This window comes from Palaemon carinicauda, chromosome 37 (genome assembly GCF_036898095.1).
Source record: "Palaemon carinicauda isolate YSFRI2023 chromosome 37, ASM3689809v2, whole genome shotgun sequence".
NCBI classification, from domain to species: domain Eukaryota; kingdom Metazoa; phylum Arthropoda; class Malacostraca; order Decapoda; family Palaemonidae; genus Palaemon; species Palaemon carinicauda.
This window is the reverse complement of record NC_090761.1, coordinates 9,162,165-9,189,422: the sequence shown is the minus strand read 5'-3', so window position 1 is coordinate 9,189,422 and position 27,258 is coordinate 9,162,165. Positions and strand designations below refer to the sequence as shown.

Below are 27,258 nucleotides of genomic sequence, written 5' to 3'. Positions count from 1 at the left end.
TAGAAAGCTTACATGCAAGCCAGCTTGGAGACTCATTGAGTCTTGAGAGACATCATGAGGATTATGAGAATAAGTGTGAGCTTCAAAGAGTCAGCGATTTGGCGACAAGTCACACTGGAAAATATACGGGGATTGTGATGTGAGCGAGACTTACTACAGGTGCACTAATCTATGTCTCGCACACTATTTGGCGAGACAAAGAGCATGAATGTGACACAGATAGTTGGGCTGAGAGTGCGAGCAAGTGTTGCATCAGAACTAGATGGCAAGTTAAATTAGATAACTGCACAAGCTGGAGATTCATGGAGTCTGCGACAAGTTGCACAGGGGCTTACAAACATCCTGCTTCTGCTTGACTGTAAACGGTACCCCAAGGGTCGGGAAGCTCAGAGGGGTGAGGATAAGGGTGTTTATCCTCGCGTTGAGTTCAGCAAGCACACACAATGAGAGAGCGTGCAGGGGAGCATTCCCATGAACACTACCCTGCAGATTCCTGGAAGGAAGCAGATCTGTTGGTGCCCAACTCTCTTTAGTCCAGTCAGTCTGTCCCTAGATTTAGCTGACAATGACAGGCAACTAGGTTGAGGCCTCCATCATGCCAAAGGTTATAAGGGCACCCGAAGTGACCGCTCTGAGAATGTGCCCAAGTCCAACTACTATATCGGCACCCTGCCTGTTACAGCCCGAGGGAAGTAAATGCATTTCCTATAATAATACAGTACAAACCTGAGTACCTGCTCAGCTCTGTATTATGTAGGACTCACTTTTCACCCACTAACCCATTTGATTTGGGCTGTAGTTGCTGAAGGAAAAGGGGGATAGAAATGTTACTCCCTTAGGCAGACAGGTGAGAGTATACGACCGATCAAGAGTAGTTATCATTATTATTATTATTACTAGCCAAGCTACAACCCTAGTTGGAAGAGCAAGATGCTATAAGCCTAAGGGCTCCGACAGGGAAAAATAGCCCAGTGAGGAAAGGAAACAAGGAAATAAATAAATGATATAAGTAATGAAAAAAAATTAAAATAAAATATTCTAAATAATTTAATAACATTAAAACAGATAAGGCATGTGAACCAACTGAGAACAGGAAAGCGATCGCTCACAAACAACCACTTGAGCAAAGAGCTAATGGCCATGTAATGCTGCTGTTACAAATGTGTAAACCCAAAGTAGTATATCTAGTATACTGTAGCTCTACTGAGAGAGCGAACTAGAGAAGGGGGCTACTGAAATAGCCAGAAATCGCTAAATAGACCACCAATAACAAGCACAAGTGGAAACGTTCCCAAGATGTTTGCATCATTAGTTGCACGTAAACATTCCAAGCTGCTCGCCTTGGGGTGTTGTGCAAATGAAGAAAAAAAAAAAATCCTGATGTGGGATTGATCTGCTGCCATGCTAATGCTAAAAAAACGCATTACCACTGCACTAGCGAGGAGCTGCATTCCAATGTTTCTTTACTCTAGGTAGGGAACTGAATTTTTTTTTCTAAGATAAGACAAATGCATGATTATAATCTTGCATTAATGAAAAAGAAATATTACAAATCTTAAGCAATTTATATTTTCCCAAAGCAACTGAATCCTGAATACCCAAGTCTAAGTCCTTCAAAGTTTTCAGAAATCTTAACTGGCAAACCCAGGAATTTTAATGTAATCTTATGAAAGAGAGATTAGTAGGAAAATGTCAAATTTTTCAATAACCTATTTGCCTTGCAACAGAGACTTGGAGTGTAAAAAGAATTTGTTTCCATAAAACCTCTCCTAAAATGTGAACACTGGATAGCGTACACCTAATTGCATACAATTAGCTATAGCAGGAACAAAAGTTTCTCGTAAAGAAAACCTACCCTTGAGCTCTTAGGTTTAGAGAGATGGTAGAGCCCCAGCGATGAAAGAAACCACTTATTCTAGATCCTGACTGCCTCATGAATATTGGGGGTCTAATGAGACAGTAATTAGCTCAAAAGAGCATTACAAAAAAAGAGAGAAAGAGAGCGCTCTGCAATCACCTTAAATGAACACAGACTGTAGAACGCAACATAATCGCGAGCCCACACATAACCGTGATCTGCCAGTGGTGTGCAGGCCTGCTTAGTGCACTCTAACCTACTCAGAAGGAGATAGTAGTCATAGCTGCATGACGAGCCTGGATCATGCTGCAATTTTAAAACTCGTCACAATCCTGAATCACAAGGCATCAAGAGATTGCATGTTACAAGTGATACTTTTAGACGAGAGGATAATTTTCACTTTTGGTACCACAATCCAGGCTAGCTGTGAGCTTAGGTTGCCTCGTGAGGCATTAAAAAATCACTTCCTTCAAGCAAAACTCAGATGAAAGGATTGCTCTCCCCTTTGGTGCCATGATCCAGGCTTGCAGCTAGCTTCAATCGCGAGGCGTTGAAACATCGCTTGTACAAGCGGAACTCTCGGGTAAAAGGAAAGCTTTCACAGTGCTGCAATCCAGGGTCATTGTGAGCTTGGATTGCATGCAAGTCTGGGTCGGGAGGTGTTGAGAGATCGGGTGTTTCAAGCAAACCTCTCGGGTGAAATGATAAGCGTTCACCTTTGGCGACGTGATCCGGGCTTGCTGTGAGCTTGATTCCCCTCGCAAGGTTTTGAGAGATCAATTGCTTCAAGAAAAACTCGGGTGGAAAGATAGTTTTCAACCTTAAAACTGTGATACAGGCTTGCTGTGAGCCTGAATCGCATCACGGAGTCGAAGTGTAGAGAGATCACATGCTATAAGCAACTCTCAGATGAAGGATACCATCAGCCACAGAGACAGTTACTAAGATCTCATAGGACCTCTTCAGCTCTATAGTGTTCTTGTGTCAGAAACATGAGAACACTTCTGCGCTGCCTGGATAGATAAACTACCAGCCTAGGACAGCAGGTCGCCGTAGGAACATCCACCAAGAACCCCGAAGGGTTGGCAAGCTCAGAGGGAGAAGGCAGCAAACATATTCCTCAAGTGGAAGGTTAGCTACCACTCAATTACGCTGTATGCGCCAAGAAGTAGCGTTTAACCCTGGATAGGTACGCTCCTCGGACACCCCTTTAAGGGTATACTCGGACGCGAACGACCCCGACGCCAAAAAAAATTCTTGAAAAATCAGTTTTTGCAGTAACCTCCTTTTTTCTTTTGCCAAAAAAAACTTCAATGAATGCTTAAAACATCTGTAAAGATAAATACTACTCATCTGCAGAAAAACTATTTATTATAAATATTTTAAAAAATTAAGTAGAAAAAAAAAAGACCTGACATAAAAATTCATAAAAAAAAAGTTTATACATATATACACAAATCCTTTTAGGAATTGATTCTTGAATGTTTAGGACACATCTTGATGTATTTTGGATGAAGTCAGACCCATGGAGGTGAAGATCTGAAATGAGAAAAAAAGGGTAACTTTTTTTGGCCAAAAAATTTTGTCCAAATTTCATGAATTTTTTTGGGTACCCAAATGAAATAGGAAGTGGCTAATTTTTTTAGGGAATAAACATATGTTATCCTAAAATATAAATATGTAAAAAAATCTTCATTATTTTGTAAATTACATTTATATCAGGGGCCATATCTAAAGGTAATTTTTTGAGTACTTAGAAATTTCGTAAAAAAATACATATATTTAATATATAATATGATATTTATGCAGGTAAAAATATACCAAAATATCACAAATTCTATAGGGAACAAGAATATATATAGATAGGGCAGCTTACGCTTCGGATATGTCCACAAAATGGCCGCCAACCACACTGACTCAGACTCCCTAATCTGCCACTTGAAATGTAGGAAGGGTATGTCAATTTCAAGGTGTTATTTACTAATCTAATTATTATTGGATATGCAAAAAATTGTATGGTGGGTTGCTGGATAATTGTCGATTATTTTACGACTATAAAATTAAAATTCTGACCCAAAAAATTTTTTTTGAAGGGAAATAAAATCCAAAAAAAAAAAATGTAAAACAATATAATATTTTAGCTAAAAAAATTTGATGATATTCAATCAAAAAAGAAGTAAACAAAATTTTCCGACAAATAAACATCTAGAGGAATCATTACTCTGTGATAGTTCCTTAGTACGTAGTAATTTTGAAAGAATTGGGAAAAAACGAAAAAATGGCAATCACCGGAAAATCGAACACATACCTATATATACGCCATATCTGGCTAAAAAAAAGATAGGCATGGGTAGCCTGATCATCTAGAAACACTTTCCAACACTATAAAAATATAAGTTTTGCGACACTACTTGCCAATTCCTTACGGTAACATGACTAAGCAAAAAAATGCAAAACAAATAAAAAGGGGCACTCGCGGAAAAATGGCTAACATTCTAATATACGGCATTTCAGAAAAAAAAAAAATTCAGCCACGTGCTAGGCAAACCATCAAGGCACATTTTCCGACAAATAAACATCTAAATGAATCATTACTCTGTGATAGTTCCTTAGTACGTAGTAATTTTGAAAGAAATGGGAAAAAACGAAAAAATGGCAATCACAGGAAAATCGAACACACCTATATATACGCCATATCTGGCTAAAAAAAAAAGATAGGCATGGGTAGCCAGATCATCTAGAAACACTTTCCAACACTATAAAATTATAAGTTTTGCAACACTACTTGCCAATTCCTTACGGTAACATGACTAAGCAAAAAAATGCAAAACAAATAAAAAGGGGCACTCGTGGAAAAATGGCCATTCTAATATACGGCATTTCAGAAAAAAAAAAATTTCAGCCACGTGCTAGGCAAACCATCAAGGCACATTTTCCGACAAATAAACATATAAATGAATCATTACTCTGTGATAGTTCCTTAGTACGTAGTAATTTTGAAAGAAATGGGAAAAAACGAAAAAATGGCAATCACAGGAAAATCGAACACATACTTATATATACGCCATATCTGGCTAAAAAAAAAATAGGCATGGGTAGCCAGATCATCTAGAAACACTTTCCAACACTATAAAAATATAAGTTTTGCGACACTACTTGCCAATTCCTTACGGTAACATGACTAAGCAAAAAAATGCAAAACAAATAAAAAGGGGCACTCGCGGAAAAATGCCCAACATTCTAATATACTGCATCTCAGATAAAAAAAAAGACATGCACGTGTTAGCCCAACCATCAAGGCACACTTTCTAACACAAACATGAAAAAAAAATCAATAATATACGGCAATTCCTTACTACGTAGTAAATTTTTACAAATATTGAAAAAAAACAAATTGGCAACCGCAGTTAAATACCCAATATACCAATAACTACGTCGTATCTGACAAAAACAAAATCACGCATGGGTAGCCAGATCATCTAGACACACTTTCCAACACTAAAAAAGCAAAAGTTTTACGACACTATTTGGCAATATCATACGGAAAAATGACTTGGCAAAAAAATGAAAAAAAATGAAAAAGGGGCACTCGCGGTAAAATGCCCGACATTCTAATATACGGCATCTCAGATAAAAAAAAAAGACATGCACGTGTTAGCCCAACCATCAAGGCACACTTTCTAACACATAAACATGAAAAAAAAATGAATAATATACGGCAATTCCTTACTACGTAGTAATTTTTACAAATATTGAAAAAAAACAGAAATTGGTAACCGCAGTTAAATACCCAATATACCAATAACTACGTCGTATCTGACAAAAACAAAGTCACGCATGGGTAGCCAGATCATCTAGACACACTTTCCAACACTAAACAAGCAAAAGTTTTACGACACTATTTGGCAATATCTTACGGAAAAATGACTTGGCAAAAAAATGAAAAAAAATGAAAAAGGGGCACTCGCGGTAAAATGGTCCTCGTGGTGATGAACGATATTTTAACTAAAAAAAAAATCATGCACATGGTAGCCAAACAATCCACCAAGACTTTCCACAACTGATAACCTATACAAGTTGCACCATTCTACGACAATTTCATAATACGTAATAACTTTGATAATTAGGCAAACTACCTTAGAAGGGTAAACTCGGTCGCGCTCGACCCCGACGCGTCTCAGAAATCGGGGAAGGAGTACAGCTACAGCAATGCACATCTGGACACTACTAGAGCGTGTAGGGGAGACACCTCCTGCAGGTCGATCACCCACAAATTCAGTCACGGGGGTGAGTCACGTGAGAAAAACCTGTTTTTTTTGGACGCTCGGGGTCGCGAACGACCCATCGTACCTATCCAGGGTTAAAGAGACTCAACGATTGCTGACCAAGTCAGGTGATCAGATCGTGAAGCAACCGCTACCAATAAGAAAGGCTGAAAACATTTTAATAGTACTTGCTAGTACTAGTTGCTCACGTGTCCACCAACGTGTCAGTGTACACAGATGGATACAGTTCCTCACTGGGGTCCTCTGATCCTAAGACTTCAGGGAAGTCTACTTTAAAGGTGACCCCTGGGCAAACAGTTGTTCACCTTTAGTCAACCTTAACAGTGAATGAAGCCATGATGTTAATCAAGTCATCAACTCGAGGACAATATCCCGAGATGCTAAAGCTTCATAACTGGAACAAAACCAAGAGTTCAGGAAAGTCTAACTCCAAGGATGTAAAGGTGGACCCTGGGACGACAGATGTTCACCTTTAATCAAACTAAAATGTTAATGGATTCATGATATTAATCAAGGCTCCAACTCAAGGACAATAACCTTGAGATACTATGCTTCAAAATGGGAATAAAGCCAAGAGTAAAAGTTTCATTTGCCAAAGCCAGCTAACATGGAAGGAGATGACTGAGGTCAAAGTGAAAAAGGTACAAGTGAGCGGAGGGTAGTGTTTGTCCCCGCTATCACTGGCAGCAACCAGATCAGTTGTTGGCACCTCATTTAAAGTTTTTATAGCCACAATGCCAGCTTGCACCAATTTCTTCCATGTAAAGAACAAGGTTTTGTATATGTGTCGGAAAAAAATATGCCCATAGCATATCCATCATACCCCTAAGTATTTTGTATAAATACATTAATCTGCTAAATTATGGTACAATACAGGCAGTTTTGATAATAAGTAAAATAAAAATTTTAAAAACTAAGAATATGTCTCTGGGCAGCACCATGCAGGTAGGGAAAAAAAGGTGTGGATCAAAAGTTATCTATAAATACAAAAATATTTGTATTTCATGGTAGTCGACCATTTTTTAATAAACTACTACTAATCTTTAGAGGATTACCACTTCCTGTGTGTCTTTGGGCCAAGATAAACTGCCATATTCATTTGTTTTCATGTGTGTTATTGGCCTCTTTCCACTTATCAAACTTTACCTTGACCTTCCTCCAATTTTTGCTTCTCAATCAAGAACATATCCTTCAGACAAACCCTTTGACTAGCAAAAGTATACATAACTACAGGTAAAATGCTATTTAGTAACACATGACTACAGCAGTGCTAGAATAGAGAAAGCAACTTCCTCTTTTTATTCTTAGAAAAAATGCAGCTCTAAATTCAACATCTAATTTCTTACCTTACATAAAACTTCCTAAGGCAAAAATAAAATTCATCAACTATTCTTGACACATGATGATTTTAAAATGTCACATAAAAAATTCCAAAAGGCCTTCCAATTAAAATTAACATAACCCTGTAAATTTGAATTATTCTAATAACCCTGTAAATTTGAATTATTCTTAATTTCAAAAGCCTTAACACAAATTTCTAAAAAATATTTCGGTATCATGCTAAGCTAATGAAAGAAATGCAAATTCAACCATTTTCCTTATTGTCAAAGGTAAGAAAACAAAACTACTCACTTGATTAATGGTTCTAAATGTCTAATGTTTCATTATCCCTATATATGAAAAAATACTTCATCTCGCAATTTCGTGGCTCGAGAAATTTATACAGTACCTTCAACTAAATGTTAAAACTAAATTCTCAGCATGACACACTTTTATATTGCCCTACCTCATGTTGTCATTAAATGGTTCCAAGTATCACGAATCAACACAAAAATAAATCTTGACAAATCATCCATTCAGAAAACCACTTAGACAACACTTTTAATACCTAGTAAGAAACCCCATCAGCTAATGCAATAAATTGTTCAATAGTTCACATTCTTTACCATCTTACTATTAAATAGATATACATATATTACAACTGGAAAAACTACTGTACTTAGAAAATACAGGTTCATTTTCCAAACATCTTTATAAAGAAAAGAAAATTGAAAGTTGAAAACAGCCGACCAAGTAATGTCTTGACATGAGGAATTGTTGTATATTTGTTTAAACTCCTTCAAACCACCAGTAACCTTGAACATTTAATTTTTTGTAAAATCCCTTGCATTGCTTTTGGGTTATCGCACCGGGGGCTGGCAGCCCATAAATACTATATAGGGCACATTTTGAAACCACAACATAATTTACTGGCCATGTACACCAATACACTGTTTAATATTTTATTAAATTCCTCAAATTAATCAAAAAGAAAATCCATAAAAAAAAAAAAATGCCCTATCTGTATACTAATGTTATCAACTGCACTTATAACCTTTGGCTATACAAAAATTGCTGTAAAATACTAACCACTGAGAATATCTGGAGATGCAGAAAGAATATCATTCTGGATTTTCCCTCTAACATTTTCAAAATTTGAAAACAGGGTTTGGCTTTCTTCCTCCTCTTCTGTAATAGTTTGTTCTCGTTCTTCTTCCTTTTTCTCATTCTCCTCTTTTTTTAGCTCCTCCTCCTCTTCTTCCATCAACAAGTTATCCCTAAAGTTTAAAAAAAATAAATTTCATTGATATGATTTGTGTTTTGATATAAACCAGTTAATTTTTTAGTGTGTTTTAGTAACATAAGGAAAATATTGTACCCTTTAGTTAAAGATCTTATTTTGAATATTATTTAATAACATGATGATATACCTATGGCTAGCAAATTATGTTAATACTATAGAATTAATTGGTTATCCTAACTTTATACCTTAGAAATAAAATCATATAATTTTGCCTCATAAAATACACCATTAACCAGTTAAAGCCTTTAATAGCCATTCTTAGTGCTGTATATTCTTTCAAGTAAAAGCAAGAGACAACATGGCCCAAGATATCAAAAATATACCTGAAAAAATGTCGGATAAGGGATTTTTTACCCATACCAGTGAAAATTTCAATAACTTTTAATAAGTATAACAATTAAGATACTATATGTGTTTTATAAAATCCTCATCAATCATATTTGTCTTTTTCCAATAGACAAGGAAACTTTAATTACACCAACTTGAAGATTGTGAGATCTTTATTTTACGAGCTCATTCGTGCATTTGACGGCTGCTTCACTCTCATTTATTTTTAACAGCGCCTTCATGCTATCCAATTATCTTTCCATATGTGTTGGTTTGTTTTTCAAATTGCATTATTCACAAGCCAGTGCATTCCACCTACTCTGCTGGATTCTTGTTTTCTTTTGTATAGTATTGTACAGTATTTTATTCATTTTTTATTTTCAGTAAGTTTTACACTATCTATTTGAATTGTTTGAATTGAGATATTGGGAATGAATTTTTCATAACTTGTGCTAGAGCACAATTTTTTTGCCCACAATTTCTAATCGTGTTGCAAACCTACTTTGAACTCGGGATAGTCAAACTTTATCTGCAATACACTCAAGAATTATGCGCTTCTTAAGACTTTTTCTTCACAAAACTCATAAGAAAAAATTCAAAACCAAAATTAAACTCAATTTGGCTCCTTTAGGTTATTTCTAGAGTTAATTTGATGAGGAAGATGTTGATCTGTTGCAGTTAAAGGAAAAGGCATGATAATGCAAGCTCTTTCCTCAACTCTGGCCTTTAAGCAAAATCAAGAGTCTGCTACCTTTCCTTGAGACAGTTCATAAACATTTAAATGTCATTCAATTAATTTGGCTTAAAGTCAAACTAACGTGTATTTTGACAATTTTTTTCAGTACTTTTTCCCATAGTTTCAATGCGATACAACAATTCTATTCTTCCAAACTTCATACACTATTTCATATTTTCTTTTTTCTCTATAATTAACACGCTCATTTCATGTAATTCAAGATCTTCTAATACTATGAATTCACCTCAAATTTCTATTACAGTACTGCACCATGCAGAAAACTTACTTGGCACTAGTTGTATTCATGTTATTTTCTGGAATTACAGCAGGGAATGTTGTAAATGAAGAAGGTTCATCAGGCTCCTTCATAGGTCGCAAACTTCCTAAAGATGGTGAATCTTCCTCCTAAAATGGGAAATAATTTTAATTATCATGCAAAAATATAGTATTATAAGCTATTGCATAGCAGTTCAAATTAAAGTACTCTTAAAATCATTCTGGAAAAGGAAAATTTCAACAACTATAGTAGATAATTACCCGAGGGTTTTTCTTGTTTTCTAACTGAAGACGAATTCTTGCTTCCTCCTGCGCTTCTTTCTTTGGCGTCAGTGTCTTTTCACGAATTGATGTTCGTCTAACAGACTGAGTTCTTGTGTTGGAATGTGCTCGACGAACCTGAAATAAAAAATTTTGTATAATGCAAATTTGTAGTGATTAGAACAACAAAACACAACCAAATAGAGCAGAAATATTAGAAAAAATTATTACAAAAACAGCATAAGTATATACAGTAATACATCAGAAAAAAATACCTTTCTGAATTACAAAAATAGCATAATTATGTAATCCCTTCGAAAAAAAAAAAAAAAAATACCTTTCTGGTTTGATCATGATGACGTTTAGTTTCTTGTTCATTAATCAACTGCATAATCCTCTCTCGAAGTTCAGCATCTTCACATATATCTAAAATAAAATGAAAAGTATTGTGAAGCAAATGCCTGAAAAATAAATTGAAAACATGTCTCCTTCATAGGAATTCTCTTTCTAGGTACAATAAATACTTAAATATTGGTAGTACTTGAGCAAGGCAAAAATTTAATCTTTCATTGAATAAAAATCAACACAGTAACTCTACAGTAAACTTTGCTTAAAGTAACAATTACTCTATTAATTACATACAAATCAACACAGTAACTCTATAGTAAACTTTACTTGAAGTAACAATTACTCACTATTAATTATATTTCAGTTTAGCAAGCAAGCAATAAAAACAAATAAAAGCTTGCATTCAATATATTTTTGTAGAGAATTATTTAGAGAGATAGACAGTACAGTATATCACATGGAAAAAAAAAATATATTGAAAAAAGAAATAACATTTAACATGATTAGCCTTATCAAAATCTAACCATCCCTTCCTATGCAAATTGGGGGAAGTGCCTTGGTATATGTATGTATGTAATAGTACTGTAATAGAAACACAGAAGTGGAATACGATAAACCAAACTATGGGGAAGAACGACACAGCAGTCTTTATTAACTGCACTACAGTAATGGGTCCACAGGTGGGATGTGGAAAATTGAAAAAGGCATTTAAAAGAATAGTCATATCCTCAGCCTTTCATGGCCTACCCAAACACCATGCTAAATCTGACAAATTACTTAGCCTACCATATGCACTCCTCAATTTAGCTTATCAAGCCAAGAATAATTACCTTGCATTATTAAATATTGGTATATGACAAGTTTAAAATCTAGGCTACGATAACAGGTTTCATGGTCTACTCTATTTCAACTATCCCTGATCTCCAAGGCATGAAATTTTGAAGCAGCCTTATAAAATTTTCATTGTTTCTTTAGTCGCCCAAAATTTGATGAAACTTATTGCTGCTGCATTCCTAGGAATCTTTCCTTTGAATCAAAGCCATTACCTCATAAGTTAGAACTTCATGACCTTAGAATATATAAGTAAAATAGAAAATTATTCCCCTCATCATCTTCCTCCTCTTGGTCCAGCCAGCACGCGATGTCCATTGTAGTTAGGGTATGAGCATGACAAGGGTGCTACAGTATGTGTTACTAGCATCATTTTAATTCTGTAGTGCCTAGTGATTTATCTGCATTTTTCTCTCAAATCATGTTTAGTTCATCATCAAACATTACCACAAGTAAACAAATATTGCAGTAAATCACATAACACTGGCAAGGTTTACAATGCATATGTGCAGGAATGTTTCAACTTTCCGTCATTATAACATATACAAAAACTTTTAATCATGGTTGCATAATGTTAACAAATTTCAAAATATAATTTCAGTATTGTATAATTATCTTTAATTACCAAAATTCCCACAACTTGCATTTGAAAACTAAACTACAGTAATATTTAAAATATCTGTAATGATTAAGTATTTACTTATGATGTTAACTGATTTCAAGATATTGATTTAATAAACATCAAATTAGTGATCTCATTATTTAAATAATTTTCCAAAGCTACAAAGTTCATCTTCCTACTAAGATCTTCCAACATACTAAATTGCTTCTTATTTTTAGTTTTTTATAAATGCTAAGACAACTATCAATTATTCTTGTCAAAATATTTGCATACAATAATGCTCCAATTTTGTCTGTCTTGCCTAAGATTGCCTAAATGGAACAACATTCCTGGCAATGAATAGCATTACTTCGGTTAGTCCAGTGATGGATAAAAAGTTCGACTGAAGAAAAAGTAGATAGGAGAAATACAGTACAGTATTACTGAACTGATGACTAAAGTAGAAATAAAAGATGTTATAATTAACATGTTTGCATTACATCATCAAGGTAGAATAAAGAATTTAAATAAAGTCTGAAAAAATATAGTTTCTTTACAATAAGGCAAAAGAAAAAAACTTTCAATAGTTAACTCACCATAAGGTGTCTCCTGATTTTTTGTACGAGCATGAAGATTGGCCCCATTTTGTACTAATAATTCCAGAACATCCGGCTGAAAAATTAAATTCCCATTACACAATGTATATTTTTATATACACAATTATAGTGATCAATGTTTGTAATACAATGCATAAAATAAATGCAACCTTTCAACCACCAAAAAAGTGCCTTAACTACCTTCAAACTGTTTTTTAGCTCCAGGCAGTCGTCGACATACGATCTTGACGTATATGTCAAACTAAAAAAGTGAAGTTTCCATAGCTGCATTATGATTCGGCAATCATCCAAGTCATATTTTATCAATACTTTCTTACTGTATATCATTATTTATTTTCCTTACTCCATAGGATATCATATGCTCTGATAAAGCATTATTGTATCCTATTTTTCAATTACAGAAACATTTTAGCTATCAACATTTACCAACTTTTTTGTTTACTTTTGGTTGTGATAAGCTGTGCTGTTAATCTGAAGGTCAAGCTACCGTATCGAGATAATACGCACATACGAATATATTCATGATGAATATTACATTAGCACCAGTATGTTACAGGATATCGTAGTTTTCATATACTGTAGTTTGTTAATAGCCATTAAGGGTGACTTAAATGCTAAAGTGGGCGCTGGAGAGGTAGAAGGTGTCATTGGGAAGTATGGTGTATCAGGTGAAAATGAGAGTGGTGAGAGACTGGAAGAATGTGTTGAGCAAGAAATGGATATAAGTTCTAGTTTTTTCAAAAAGAAAGATAATAACAAGTATGCATAGGTAAGAGTGGAAAGTGGAAGAGTGGTAGAAAGGGCATTGATGGATTATGTATTGATAACTAGAAGAATGTTTGGAAGATTGAAAGACGTACACGTGTTTACGGGTATGGCTAATAATTTTTTTGGTGGAAGGAAAATTAGTTTTAGCAAAAGATTAGGGGGTTGTAAAAGAGGTAGTGAAGGTTGAAGAGTTAATAAAACCCGAGGTAAAAAGTGAATATCAAGAAAGGTTGGAAATGGCATTTGACAGAGTGGCAGTGAGAGAAACTGGTAATTTAGAGCGGAAGTTAGTTAAAGAAAATTTTATTGGGATTGGAAGTGATGTGTGTGGCAAGAGGATTGTTGGAGACAACATGAGGAATGGTAGTGAATGGTGGAATGAAGGAGTGAAAATAAAAGTGGAAGAAAAAATAGTGGATTTGAAGAATGGCTGCAGAGTAATAAGATATAAAGAGAAAAATGTAGAAGTAAAACATAAGGTAGCTGAGGCAAAGAGGGCGGCTGACTGGAGGTGGGATTAAGGATTGGGTCGTTCATATGAAAATAAAAAGTTTTGGAAAGAAATGAAGAGTAAGAAAGGGTGGTTCAAGAATTGAAGAGACAATGACAAATGGAATTGGAAGGTTGATAAAAGGAAAGGCAAGGAAAAGGTGGGCGGAATATTTTGAAAGCTTACAGAATGTTGAGGATAATAGGAAGGCAGAGATAATTTCTGTTGAAGGTGTTGAGGTGCCAGTGATGGGAGATGAGAATGAGAGATTATAAGAGAGGAAGTGAGGAGAGCACCAGACGAAACGAGAGTAGGAAAAGTGTGAGAGCCGAGACGTTAAAGGAAGGTGGTGTCACTAGTTGAATGGTTGGTGAGATTGTTTAATGTGTTTCATGTTGTAAATGGTACCAGTAGACTGGGTGTGTGCATGTATTATACCACTATATAAGGGTAAGGGAGATGTGCATGAGTGTTGTAATTCAAGGGGTATTAGTTTGTTGAGTGTAGTTGGAAAAGTGTATGGTAGAGTACTGATTAATAGGATTAAGGAAAAAACAGAAAATGCAATATTAGAAGTACAAGGTGGTTTTAGAAGAGGTAGGGGATGTATGAATCAGATTTTTACAGTTAGGCAGATATGCGAGAAATATTTAGCAAAAGGCAACGTGTATGTTGCGTTAATGGATCTGGAGAAACTGCATGATAGAGTTGATAGGGAAGCAATGTGGAATGGAATGTGGTGAGATTATATGGAATTGGTGGAAGGTTGTTGCAAGCAGTGAAGAGTTTCTACAAAGGTAGTAAAGCATGTGTTAGGATCGGAAATTAAGTAAGCAAGTGGTTTCCAGTGAGAGTGGGGCTGAGACAGGGGATGTATGAATCAGATTTTTACAGTTAGGCAGATATGCGAGAAATATTTAGCAAAAGGCAACGTGTATGTTGCGTTAATGGATCTGGAGAAACTGCATGATAGAGTTGATAGGGAAGCAATGTGGAATGGAATGTGGTGAGATTATATGGAATTGGTGGAAGGTTGTTGCAAGCAGTGAAGAGTTTCTACAAAGGTAGTAAAGCATGTGTTAGGATCGGAAATTAAGTAAGCAAGTGGTTTCCAGTGAGAGTGGGGCTGAGACAGGGATGTGTGATGTCGCCATGATTGTTCAACTTGTTTGTTGATGGAGTGGTGAGAGAGGTGAATGCTCGAGGGCTTAGTTGAGGATTGAAACTGATAGACGAGAGTGATCATGAATGGGAGGTAAATCAGTTGTTGTTTGCGGATGATACTGAACTGGATGAAGACTCGGAAGAGAAGCTTGGTTGATTAGTGACAGTGTTTGGAAGGGTGTGCGAGAGAAGGAAGTTGAGAGTTAATGTGGGTAAGAGTAAGGTTATGAGATGCACGAGAAGGGAAGGTGGTGCAAGGTTGAATGTCATGTTGAATGTAGAGTTACTTGAGGGAGTAAATCAGTTTAAGTAATTGGGGTCTGTTGTTGCAGTAAATGGTGGAGTGGAAGCAGATGAATGTCAGAGAGTGAATGAAGGATGCAAAGTGTTGGGGGCAGTGAAGGGAGTGGTAAAGAATAAAGGGTTAGGCATGAATGTAAAGAGAGTTTTGTATGAGAAAGTGATTGTACCAACTGTGATGTATGGATCAGAGTTGTGGGGAATGAAAGTCACGGAGATAGAAATTGAATGTGTTTGAGATGAAGTGTCTGAGGAGTATGGCTGGTGTATCTCGATTAGATAGGGTTAGGAACAAAGTAGTGAGGGTGAGAACGGGTATAAGAAATGATTTAGCAGCTAGAGTAGCTATGAATGTGTTGAGGTGGTTTGGCCATGTTTAAAGAATAGAAAGTGGCTGTCTGCTAAAGGTGATGAATGCAAGAGTTGCTGGGAGAAGTACAAGAGGAAGGCCAGGATTGGGTGGATGGATGGAGTGAAGAAAGCTCTAGGTGATAAAAGGATAGATGTGAGAGAGGCAAGAGTGTGTGCTAGAAATAGGAATGAATGACGAGCGATTGTGACGCAGGTCCGGTAGGCCCTGGTGCTTCCTACGGCGCCTTGGATGACCGCGGAGGTAGCGGCAGTAGGGGATTCATCGTATGAAACTTCGTCTGTGGTGGAAAACAGGGAAGGGTGGGCTGTGGCACCCTAGCAGTACCAGCCAAACTCAGCTGAATCCCTCGTCAGGCTAGAAGCGGAGAGAAGGTCACCTTTTGTTCATTTGTTTGATATCGGCTACACCTCAAAATTGGGCGCAGTGCCTTGGTAAATAGAATAGATAGCCATTATTATTTATCATACAAATATGTTCTCCCTCTTTTTCTGTGTGTGTTCTCATAACTATTGATACAGACCACTAACACACTTGATATCGTTACTTGGTGTTTGATTGATGGGAATACTGTAATAAGATTACTCGGTAACACGCCGAAAGGAAATAATTCGGTTTGCCAGCGCGCTTCCGCTATAAATATGATGTCACAAGACACGTGAAAATGACTTGCAAAATATGTAAATCCCTTTTCTTTTTTCTTGCAAGAAATGAATGAAAATACTAAATTACCAAGTAAAAGTATTTCATTTTCATAATGTAAAAGAAAATATATTATTTTTAAGAAAATATCTGTCCTACTAGTGTACTGTACTTTAGATAAATATCGATCTATTATCAGTTTAATAAAATTAGCGTAAAGTCAATTTACGCTATGTAGTACTTATAACAATCGATACAGACACAAAATACTTTGTATCGTTACTTCATATTTTGATAATGGGAATACTAATACTAATCATTAGCCTATTGGAAGGAAATCACAGTATTGCCCGGTCCCTTTCCGCCGGTAATCTGACGTCACAAGACATATATGAACATGACAGATATTAAAACTTTTCTTAATGTACTTTTTACTGAAAATGGATACTTTACAGTATATTATCAATAACAGAAAATACTAATTTACCAAGATAAATCAGTTTATCTTTATACAAGAAAATAGATTATTTAAAAGGAAATATTTGTCCGATTACTGTACTATTTCCGATAGACTTATGACGTCATCACTCTAAAAAAAATTGTCATTAAGTCGAACAGTCAAAAGTCGCATATGTCGTAAGTTGATGACTACCTGTATATCTTCTTTCATTATAGTATCCCTGATTCTTCATCTCTTATCTAAAAATAACAAATTTTTAAAACTCTGTATTTTTCCTAGCTATACAAACCAGTCCTTTAAATAGAAAATATATTTTCAGTGAGCATTGGAATAGCCGTTAAAATTGATAAGGTAATTCAAAATAAATGGTAAGCATGGAAGAGAAGCTCTGCCCCTACGCCTGTCGGAAGTTCGCCACTTTTGACCTTTGGCTCAGGATTGAAAGGGGTGATTGAGGCAGAAAATTTAACTTTAAACGACTTCAAGTTTGCATGGCTAACAAAAATCACAAAATTTAAGTAATTTGTATTTTTCCTAACATACTTACCGAGAACTACTTTCTTAGGAGTTACCTGGAATCTCCTCTCAACCGACCAGAGTTTTGTGTAGTCTACCCTACTTCCGTTTTCTGTGGGGGACTAACCCAGGAGTAAGGAGAACGTGCCCTGAGGGTAGTCCTGAGCTAGGTCGGCGTTAGCTTGGGTCTCGCTCGTCAGTAAGTTCCTAGGATGGTACAAAAGGTTCTTCAAGGGCAGAAAGGCACTCGGGGAAGGTAGGGAGGGCCATTACCCGAAAGTAATTCTCGGTAAATATGTTAGGAAAAATACAAATTACTTAAAATTTGTGATTTGTTCCAACACAGAGACTTACCTCGAACTACTTTCTTAGGAGACTTACACTTTAGGAGGTGGGAGTGTCTTCCTGAACTTCAGACCCAGCTAAGCGGACATCTCGTAACCTAGATGTGAACTAGGTTGTATAAAATATCGGAAAAATGAAAGGTAGGGCAAACTACACAAAGAGCTCATGTTAGTGTCTAAGTACTCACCCTTTAAAAAATTCCATGATGCTGAGTCCTGTGACGAAGTTGCAGAGACGTGTCTTCTTTGGTTTGTATGTGTGGTTATCTCCGAGCAGGGATAGGAAAACAGGGACTAGGGTGAAAAGGAACGAACCTGTGTCTCTTGGTTTTGTTATCCGCGATCGTACCTGGGGCTTCACCGTTAAATCGCTTGGAGCGCGGAGATGACTGTCCCAATAGAAAAACCGTCTAAAGATCTCTTCGAGTAATCCTTGAGATGATGTGCTGTGATTTTGCTTGGTAGACCGCTGCTGAAGACCGTCTCAGATAACGTGACATCTTTTCTGCAGTTCCTGTTGAATATCCCTCCTTCCTCAGGAGCCGCTCGATAGTCTCCAGGCGTGAAGGCGTAGAGACTGAGGATTGTCGTGGAACCTTAGAAAGTGTGGCTGCTGAAGAAGATCTGGCCTGTCGGGTAGCGGCCACGGAGGAAGACATGCCAGGTCTTTTAGATCCGCGAACCACTCCCTCTCCGGCCACCAGGGCGCTACCAAAGTCATCTTTAAGTTCCGGGCCGCCCTTACTCTGTTGAGCACTTGCCTGATCAATGTGAAGGGGGGAAAAGCGTACACGTCGAGGTTGTCCCATTTGTGATGAAAGGCATCTTCCAAGGCCGCCTTTGGGTCTGGGACAGGAAAACAAAACACGGGGAGTTGTGCATTCAGCCTGGTTGCAAAGAGATCCATCACCGGCGATCCCCATCTTTGAATGATGAGCCTGGCTACTTCTGGGAGGAGGGACCACTCTGTTCCCACTATTTGTCCCATCCTGCTGAGACCGTCGGCTAGGACTTTCTTCTTGCCTGGAATGAACCATGCTGAAATCACTATCTGGTTCGACTCTGCCCAATCCTGGATCTCCAGAGCGAGATCGCACAACTCCTTTGACTTTAGACCTCCGTGTTTCTTTATGTACGCGACTACTGTGGCGTTGTCGCACATCAACGCCACCGTGTTTCCCCTTAGAAGTTCGACGAACTGCAGGCAAGCTTTTTGGACTGCCTTCAACTCCAGGACGTTGATGTGTCGCCCTTTCTCCTCGTCCGTCCAGGTTCCTCTCGCCGTCTCGTTGAGGAGATGTGCTCCCCACCCCTCGTTGGAGGCGTCTGTGAACAGGAGCATCTCGGGAGGCTCAGTTGCGAAGGGCATCCCCTTGAGTGTATTCGACCGACACTGCCACCACTCCAGGGAGGGTATTGTGTCCGGCAGGACGGGGATTAATTTGTGGGGCGAGTCTACTTGGTTCCAGAAACCCTTCAGGTTCCATTGGATGCTCCTGAGCCTGAGCCTCCCTTGGGGAACGAGTTTCTCCAATGACACTAGATGTCCTATCAGCCTTTGCCAGTCCTTGGCTCTCCTGGGTTGTCCCGAAAGGAAAGGCTGGAGGATCCTTTCTAGGTTGTTCACCCGGTCCTCTGACGGAAAGGCCTTCACTAGTCGGGAGTCCAGTGTCATCCCCAAGTAGGTCATCCTGGTGGAGGGCGACAGATTCGATTTTTCTCGGTTGATCGTGATACCCAGATCCTTGCAGAATTGAAGCAGCCTTACACCTTGCTCCCTCAAAACTCCCTCTGAGGAGGAAAGGAGCAACCAGTCGTCCAGGTACCGAATGAGGCGAATACCCCGCTCCTGAGCCCACACCGAAACTGTCGTGAAGACTCTCGTGAATACCTGGGGAGCTATTGACAAACCGAAGCAGAGTCTTGAACTGTAGGATCTGGGCACCCCACTTCACCTGGAGAAACTTCCTGCTTGAGGGGTGGACCGGGATTTGAAAGTATGCGTCCATGAGGTCTATGGTCATCATGTAGTCCTTTTCCCTCAAGGACTGCAAGACCGACTTCGGGGTGTCCATTTTGAAGTCCGTCTTGCAAACAAACTTGTTGAGGGCTGACAGGTCTATCACCGGTCTCCATCCCCCTGTCGTCTTTTCTACCAGAAAAAGTCGGCTGTAGAAGCCTGGGCCCGGATGTAGGACCTCTTCCACAGCACCTTTCTCCAACATAGTGGCCACTTCTTCCTGAAGGGCTGCCCTCTTCAATGGGTCCTTGGGTGCCAGCCACTCCGCCAGGCTGGCTGGAATCAAAGGTGGAGGTTCCGTTAAGAACGGGAGTCTGTACCCTTCTTTCAGTACGGATACTGTCCAGGGCTCCGCACCGTGAGCCCTGCATGCTTGCCAATATTGTCTGAGGCATCCGCCAACCTGAGGATTGGGCAGGCGTAGGGGGCCTCCCACTCTATCTCCTCCTGGAGGAGCGGCCTGAACGCCCTCTCCTGGACGCTGAATATGCCGTCCTAAAAGAGGCAGACGCTACTGGGGCTCCTCTACGGGGGGGCTGTGGTGGTTGAGCCCAAGAGGAAGATGGGGCATCTCTCCTCATCAGGCTAGGAGAGGCATGAGAAGTAGAGGGTCCATACGACGTTGACCTCTTGTAGGCGGGTCTCCTCACGGGTTGAGGTCTGGGTGTGCTCACCTCCTTCCTTTTTGAGACCTTTTCCATTAGCTCCTCCAGCTGTTTCAACGGAAACAGGGAGTCACCCCACACAGGTAGGCTCCTCAAAGCCCTTGCTTCTCTGTCCGGGATCTTCCAGGAAAGCTTGGCCAAGATAGTATCCCTTTTCCTAAGTACCCAGTTAGCTGACAGGGCAAGAGACTGATAAGTCAAGAATTTCAAGGTCTTGCCCCCGGAGATGATAAGTTCCTTCAGGAGGTCTTGTTGCGCCGGGTCTGTCAAGTCGTATGTGGCTTGCACACCTACCAGAGTGGAGGCCCACCAGTCCAACCAGGAGGCGACGTGTACCAAATCTTTGGACATTTCTTCCATCATTGCAGCCTCCGACTGCGAAAAACAAATCGGGGCTGATGCGGCTCTGTCTTCTGGGGCACCCTGGCTCAATACTTCCAGGGAAGATTCTATCCTGCAGGCTCCCGGTCGCTGCCCTTCTGGGACATAAAACTTACTCTGGGACCTGAGTCCCTGTAGTAACTTTGAGGAGCTCTGTGACTTGGGGGCCTCGGCATTGCCCGCCACAATCTTATCCACGTGGGCACGGCCCAGGACCAAATCCCTGGCCACAGGCAGCGCCAGGGAGGTTTTCTGCTGCACGGGGGCCTCCATCACCCGACTTAGGCTGGGCCGCCAGGAGTCCTCGTCGGCTGGAACAGGTTCTTCAATTCAGTGATGTCTGCGTATCAGGCCTATCACCCTACGATATTCCAAGTCCTCGGCTGGGGAACCTTCCCTGTCGTCAGCAACACCCTCTGCCAGATTCCGAGGTGCCGGGTCAACGGGCACTCCCAACGGGCGTCATGGCTCCGGCTCAACGAGCACCTCCCTGCGGTGGTAGCGGTCTGCTCCGACGGAAACCTCCGCACTAGGTCCGGGTGTCGGGACGGGAATCGCCGTGTCGGCGAGGGCTACCGTCCGTAAAATATCTTTGGAGGACGAGGACGCGGTTTACGTGGGCTGGCCCGACGGAGGAAACCGTTCCTGTGAGTCCAAGGGCCGAGTCAGCTGTGCTGACCCGACCAGGCTGCCCGTCCGAAAGCATGGCTCCCCCCGCTGGGCGGGTTGAGCCGGAAGCTTCGCGGTCTTACGCCTGCCTGAAGAGGCCTTCTCGCTCTGTTCATTGCAAGGGTCATACTTGTGGCTGGCCGAGGGCCTTCGTGGCGAATAATCTCTGGACCGGCGGCTTGGAGAACGCTGAAACTCGCTCCTGCGGGGAACGAAGACCCATTCACCATTGGGGGACCTACTCTTCCTGTACTTCCTCCTCGGTGACCTGGATCGTCTTCTACTATACCGTGAGCGAGACCTTGAGCGGGAACGCCTGCTCCTGGACCTCTCCCTCCGCCGTCGGCACCTCCTCCTCGCTTCACCCTCTGAAGAGACCGAAGAGCCGCCCTCCGAAGATCCCGACGATACTGCATAACCCGACCGACGGACGGGAGCGGGGGCCACGGAGGTCTTCGCGACCTGTTGAGTTCCAGAGGTCGAGGGTTGTAAAAACAAGTCCGGAACCGCCGTCAGAGGAGCTGGAAAGGAGGTCGGACGCACTACGCTGGGGAACCAGGTATCTAGGCCATCTTCCATCCGTAACATGGACCTACCTGGCGTTTTCGGGAGCTTCCACCCGAAGGGCTCCCCTACCGTCGAGTCTAATCTCTCCTGGACGCTATCAGCTGCTGAAGTACCTGAAACACAGGCCCAAGAGGCGGGCGAAGAGACAGGCACAATGTTACTCCACATGGGGTCATCGGAGGAGACGTGCCCCCCAATCACAAGGGCAGAGTCTCCAAAACCCCCAGACACAGCACTATCAGGCCCCCCACTAGCCTGTGATGGCCCAGCAACCCCCACATCATGTAAATTAGACTCTTGGGGAAGCGCCCTCTGCACTTTCCCCACAACGGACTTACCTCGTCCCCTACCCTGGGTAGGGGAAGAAGAGACAGAAGCCCCGTCAGACCGTCCACCTGGCGACGGTAATGGCGAAGAGATGCTTGTCTTCCTGGGGGATCGTTTAGATGATTTCTTCTTCTTTGTGCTATAACGCACCCACTGGATTTCATTCCAGCCAACACACTCCGAGCACGTATCCGTTGGCGAACACACACTGCCTCTACAGGAAGAGCAAAGGGAATGCTGGTCCACCTCCGGCTTGGAAAGGAACGCTCCACACGATTTCCCAGCTCTAGGCCCAGGACAACGGCGGGTCTGCTCCATCACAACACAACCACAAGACACAGGCACGAAGGGAATGAATAAGGATATCACTTGGGAAACACAAGGGAAAGAAGTGAACACGCGAGAACACAAGGGAGATGCACAGAGATACCACGCGGTAACCACGTGGGACACACGAGTCGGGACACAAAGGGTCGCAAGAGAATGGAGAGCGGCGTGATGGTATCACGACGCGACCAGAGAACTTACTGACGAGCGAGACCCAAGCTAACGCCGACCTAGCTCAGGACTACCCTCAGGGCACGTTCTCCTTACTCCTGGGTTAGTCCCCCACAGAAAACGGAAGTAGGGTATCCTACACAAAACTCTGGTCAGTTGAGAGGAGATTCCAGGTAACTCCTAAGAAAGTAGTTCGAGGTAAGTCTCTGTGTTGGAACAAATACAGATTATATTTAAAAATTGTCATTTGTTCATACATGTATACAAACTTTCATCCTTTGAATAGGAAGAATCACTGATTTGTGGGTCAGGAATCCTCCTAGAACCAAAATGGTTAGTTCTTTTTCATAGCTGGTCCCATAAGGGAACTAAGGATATCACTCCAGCAACTTCCTATTTGTCCATCATAGGGATAAGTGGACTGATAGGGCTTAGCCTGTCCATAATATACCTCATTTGGGAGGATAGGGGAGATACTCCTCTAGATTTAAAGAATGAGGCTCCTAAGTGCAACTTACCAGCATCAAGTCAGATCCAGCATGTAATGTTATTGACCACGCCCCCAAGAGGGGGTTGTAACATAATGAAGGAGAAGAAACAGTCATACAACCATTCATTACTAGCTTACATCTATACATTACCATCAATAAGAAGCTTCCTGTCCCGTCTGGGTGTCGGGCTGGCTACACAACTTCTTGAGCAGCTACCACAGCACCAAGCATTAGTTTTGAGGGACTTGTGGGTATACTCCAGTAGGTAAAAGCCTTCAACACCTGGCAGACTGATAGGTTCTTCTTGAAGGCTAGTGCCCCTGACTTTATCAGCTCAGGTCCTAGTTGTAGCGCCAACCTCTCGGCAATCTAGGTGTACCCTACATGGATCATCTTTCAAAGCCTGAGAGAGATTGTGTTACTTAACATCTCTTCCTTGGTCCTGTCAGTGCTAAGGGAAAGCCATTGGCTCTCAGGCCTAAGGTCCTCTTCAGATAGCTTTGCACGGCCCTTACTGGACACAAAAGCATCTACTCTCAATCAACACCTGATGCTTCATGTATAGAGGGGAGGGATCGGGTCTCGTACAAATAAATGTGTACCGGTGGGTTCTGAGGTTCTGAGCTTTGCCCACATAGCCAGGCACAAAACTAAAGGAGATGACCTTCCCATCAGCAAGGGTGCTTCAGTAAGAGAGACCGTGGAACTCAATTACTCCCTTCACAGATGTTAAGGATATAAAAATGATAGTCTTGAGAATCGGATATCTATCTGACATCCTTCTCAAAGGCTCAATCAGGGTTTGGTAAGAGCCTTGAGAACAAGGATCACATCTTACTTCGAGGGCACAAGGTCCAAGAGTAGGCAAAAAGACTGTTTTAAGCTCCTCATGGTGTAGAAGGGATACTTCTCTGGATGGAGCATCTCCAGCACTAATTGAAGATTTCCTCAACTTCCATCTCTTCTAGAAGTCAAGGAAATACGCAATATGTACTAGAGATGCTCTGACTGGAGAAGAATCCCTTTTCCAACATCAATTATCAAAGATGGCCTACTTTCCCTGGTATAAGCTGCATAAGACCATCACAGATACCCAGATATCTGTGCAGTGCACCACAAAAAGCCTTTCACTCAGATGAGATGCCAGATAACTTCTAACTGTGAAGTTCCAGCGACTTCACAGATTGGTGGTACCTGTGAAGATAAACCCGACAGAGGAGTGTGAACTAATGGGTTAGTTCTCTCAGGACCATGACTAAAAGTGCTAACAGATCAGGATACCACCTGGCATGAGGCCATCTGTGAGTGATTAGGGGCATACCGAGTCCTGGCATAATCAACACTTTTGCAGATGGATCAGGTTTAACGAAGGAAAGGTGCACACGTCCAGGTGATCCTATGGATGTTAAAAGGCCTTTTCAAATACAGCCAACAAGGGGGGGGGGGGGGTAAAGACAGACAGCTTCCTGTTTAGCCCCTTGTGGTGAATAGGTCGATCCCCGGAGAACCCCACGAGGTAAGAGGCCTTTAATCTACGCAGGGGTGTAGAGACCACATTAACCCTACAACCTGCCCCGACCAAGTGTATGCCAGAACATTCCATTTACCTGTTATGTACCTGGCTAAAAACTCTATGCCGTAGAACGCTGCCACATGTGCATCCATTTCACAGACAAGATGAAAGACTGGCTTGTTAATGTAAAGTAACTATAGTTGTGGTGTATCATCAACACTGCCAAGTGCCTCATCAAACGTTCTTGGAATGCTTGCATTTCCAGGACATTGATGTCCAGATACATTTCTTCTCTTGACCATACCCCTGAGATAACCAGGTATTTCAGGTGTGCATGCCACCCCACCTTCAATACATGTGCAAACAGTTAAATTGTCCAAAGGCAGTCTCTAGTAGGAATCATCTGGTGAGGTTGTCCTTGTTCAGCCGCCAGGTAAGATTGTCTAAAGCCACCTGCCCAACTTGAACAGGAAGGAAAAGGGGATCCCTAGCAACTGACCGGTGATCCATCAAACAACTTTTCTCATTAACTACCTCGTTCATGATCTACTTATTTGAAGAACGAAAGGTTTGTACTGTACTGTATACAAGAATGAACAAACTAAAAATCTGCATATATGTAGTACACCCCTAAAAACAATCCTAAACTCCTAGGATAATGCAAATAATCAAATTTGCACATGTTCAGTGACAATGCTTAATGAAAAATTATACCTTTTTAATTTCTAACCTAAATATATATTCTAATACTGTAATTGAATTTAAAATTTGGTTTTCACAATTGCTACAGTACATATTGAAAATTCAAAATATCACAAATTTTAAGTAATTTGTATTTTTCCTAACAGTACTTACATCTGGGATCTCCTCCCTAACCGACAAAGAATTTTGCGCAGTTCCCCCTATCTCCGTTTTCCCTTGTCGGGTCCCTCCGTGGCGGATGAATACGTGCCGAGGTGACCCGGGGCCAGCGCGCGTGGGTGCGCTACTAGGTCTTTGTCGGCAGTAAGCAAATGTGTTCTACTTCGAACTGCTGTAAGGCACCCGGGGCAGGATGGGTGGGCAATAACCCGAAAGTAGTTCGAGGTAAGTACTGTTAGGAAAAATACAAATTACTTAAAATTTGTGATTTGTTCCAACACGGAGTACTTACCTCGAACTACTTTCTTAGGAGACTTACACTTTAGGAGGCAGGGGTGGACTTACAGGCCGGAAGACCCACCACTACCATCCCAGGACACGGGACCTAGAGAGGCAGCTAGGTCCAGACGACACAAAGAACAGGGTAGAAGAGTCAGGGAAAGCACGCAAAAGTCTACCTATTTGTATAACTCACCTTCATGCATAATCCGGACATGGGCTTCCACAACATTATCTCTCGCATGGGAGGAGGGAAGGAAAGGGAAAAAGGGTAGCAAGGAAAGGGGAGTAAGGAGGATACTTGTGTCGCTTGCAATTACTTCCCTCGGGCTACCCGGGGCTTTAGCCCTAAACTTGTTGCAAGGTGGAAATCACTGGTCCAACAGAGAAGGCGTCCAAGGACTTCCTCGTGCAGTCTTTCAGGTAGTGAGCCGTAAAGGTGGACTGCCTGGACCATGTGCCTGCTCGCATGATTTGGCCTACTGCCATGTTGCTGTCAAATGCCAAAGTAGTGCTAAGACCCCTAATATCATGGGGTACCTGGGATAGCAGACCCCTCACTGGCGTAAGCTCTCTTGATGACTTGCCAAAGCCAGAAGGAGATCGTGTTCTTTGACACTGCCTTCTTTACTGGGCCTGAGGAGACAAACAGACTTTTGATGCCCGGCCGGAGTCTGGCTGTCCTGCTAAGGTATTTCCTGACTGTTCTCACTGGGCACAGGAGCAAGTCTTCCGGGTTGTCCGAGTGAGGGATCGCCGGGATCGAGAACCCCTCGAACCTCGGGTCTGTAATGCCTGGGTTCTGTGTTTTGGCCACAAATTCAGGCAGGCCCTTCCAACCTTTCGAGTGCGAGATCTCGAATGACAAGCCGTGGAGCTCTCTCGCGCACTTGGCTGAGGCCAGAGCTAGCAAGAATACTGTCTTGAGGCTGAGGTCTTTATCTAGGATATCCTTGAGGAGTTCGAAGGGAGGCCTTGTCCAAACCTTGAGATCCTTGGCCACGTCCCACTGCGGGACCCAAGAGGCGAGGGGGGAACAAGACTGCTCGAAACTTCTGACGAGCATGGAAATCTGGCGAGAGGCCCCCAGGTCGATGCCTCTGAGTTGAAAGACCTGCCCTAGGGCCGCTCGGACCCCCTTGATGGCTGGAATGGAGACCCCCCCCGAA

At 41.2% G+C, this 27,258-nt stretch overlaps 1 protein-coding gene across 5 annotated transcripts in view; it reads right to left on the bottom strand.

Moving 5' to 3' along the window:
• LOC137629445 (protein phosphatase 1 regulatory subunit 16A-like) overlaps positions 1-27,258 on the bottom strand; it is a 423,268-nt gene that overhangs the window by 3,816 nt on the left and 392,194 nt on the right. For all 5 annotated transcript variants that reach the window (XM_068360749.1, XM_068360748.1, XM_068360750.1 and 2 more), the window contains exons 6-10: positions 12,744-12,819; positions 10,705-10,793; positions 10,368-10,505; positions 10,117-10,235; positions 8,554-8,741 (exon numbers count right to left, since the gene is read on the bottom strand). In XM_068360749.1, coding sequence (XP_068216850.1) covers positions 8,554-8,741; positions 10,117-10,235; positions 10,368-10,505; positions 10,705-10,793; positions 12,744-12,819 — 610 coding nt within the window. The remainder of the gene's footprint in view (positions 1-8,553; positions 8,742-10,116; positions 10,236-10,367; positions 10,506-10,704; positions 10,794-12,743; positions 12,820-27,258) is intronic.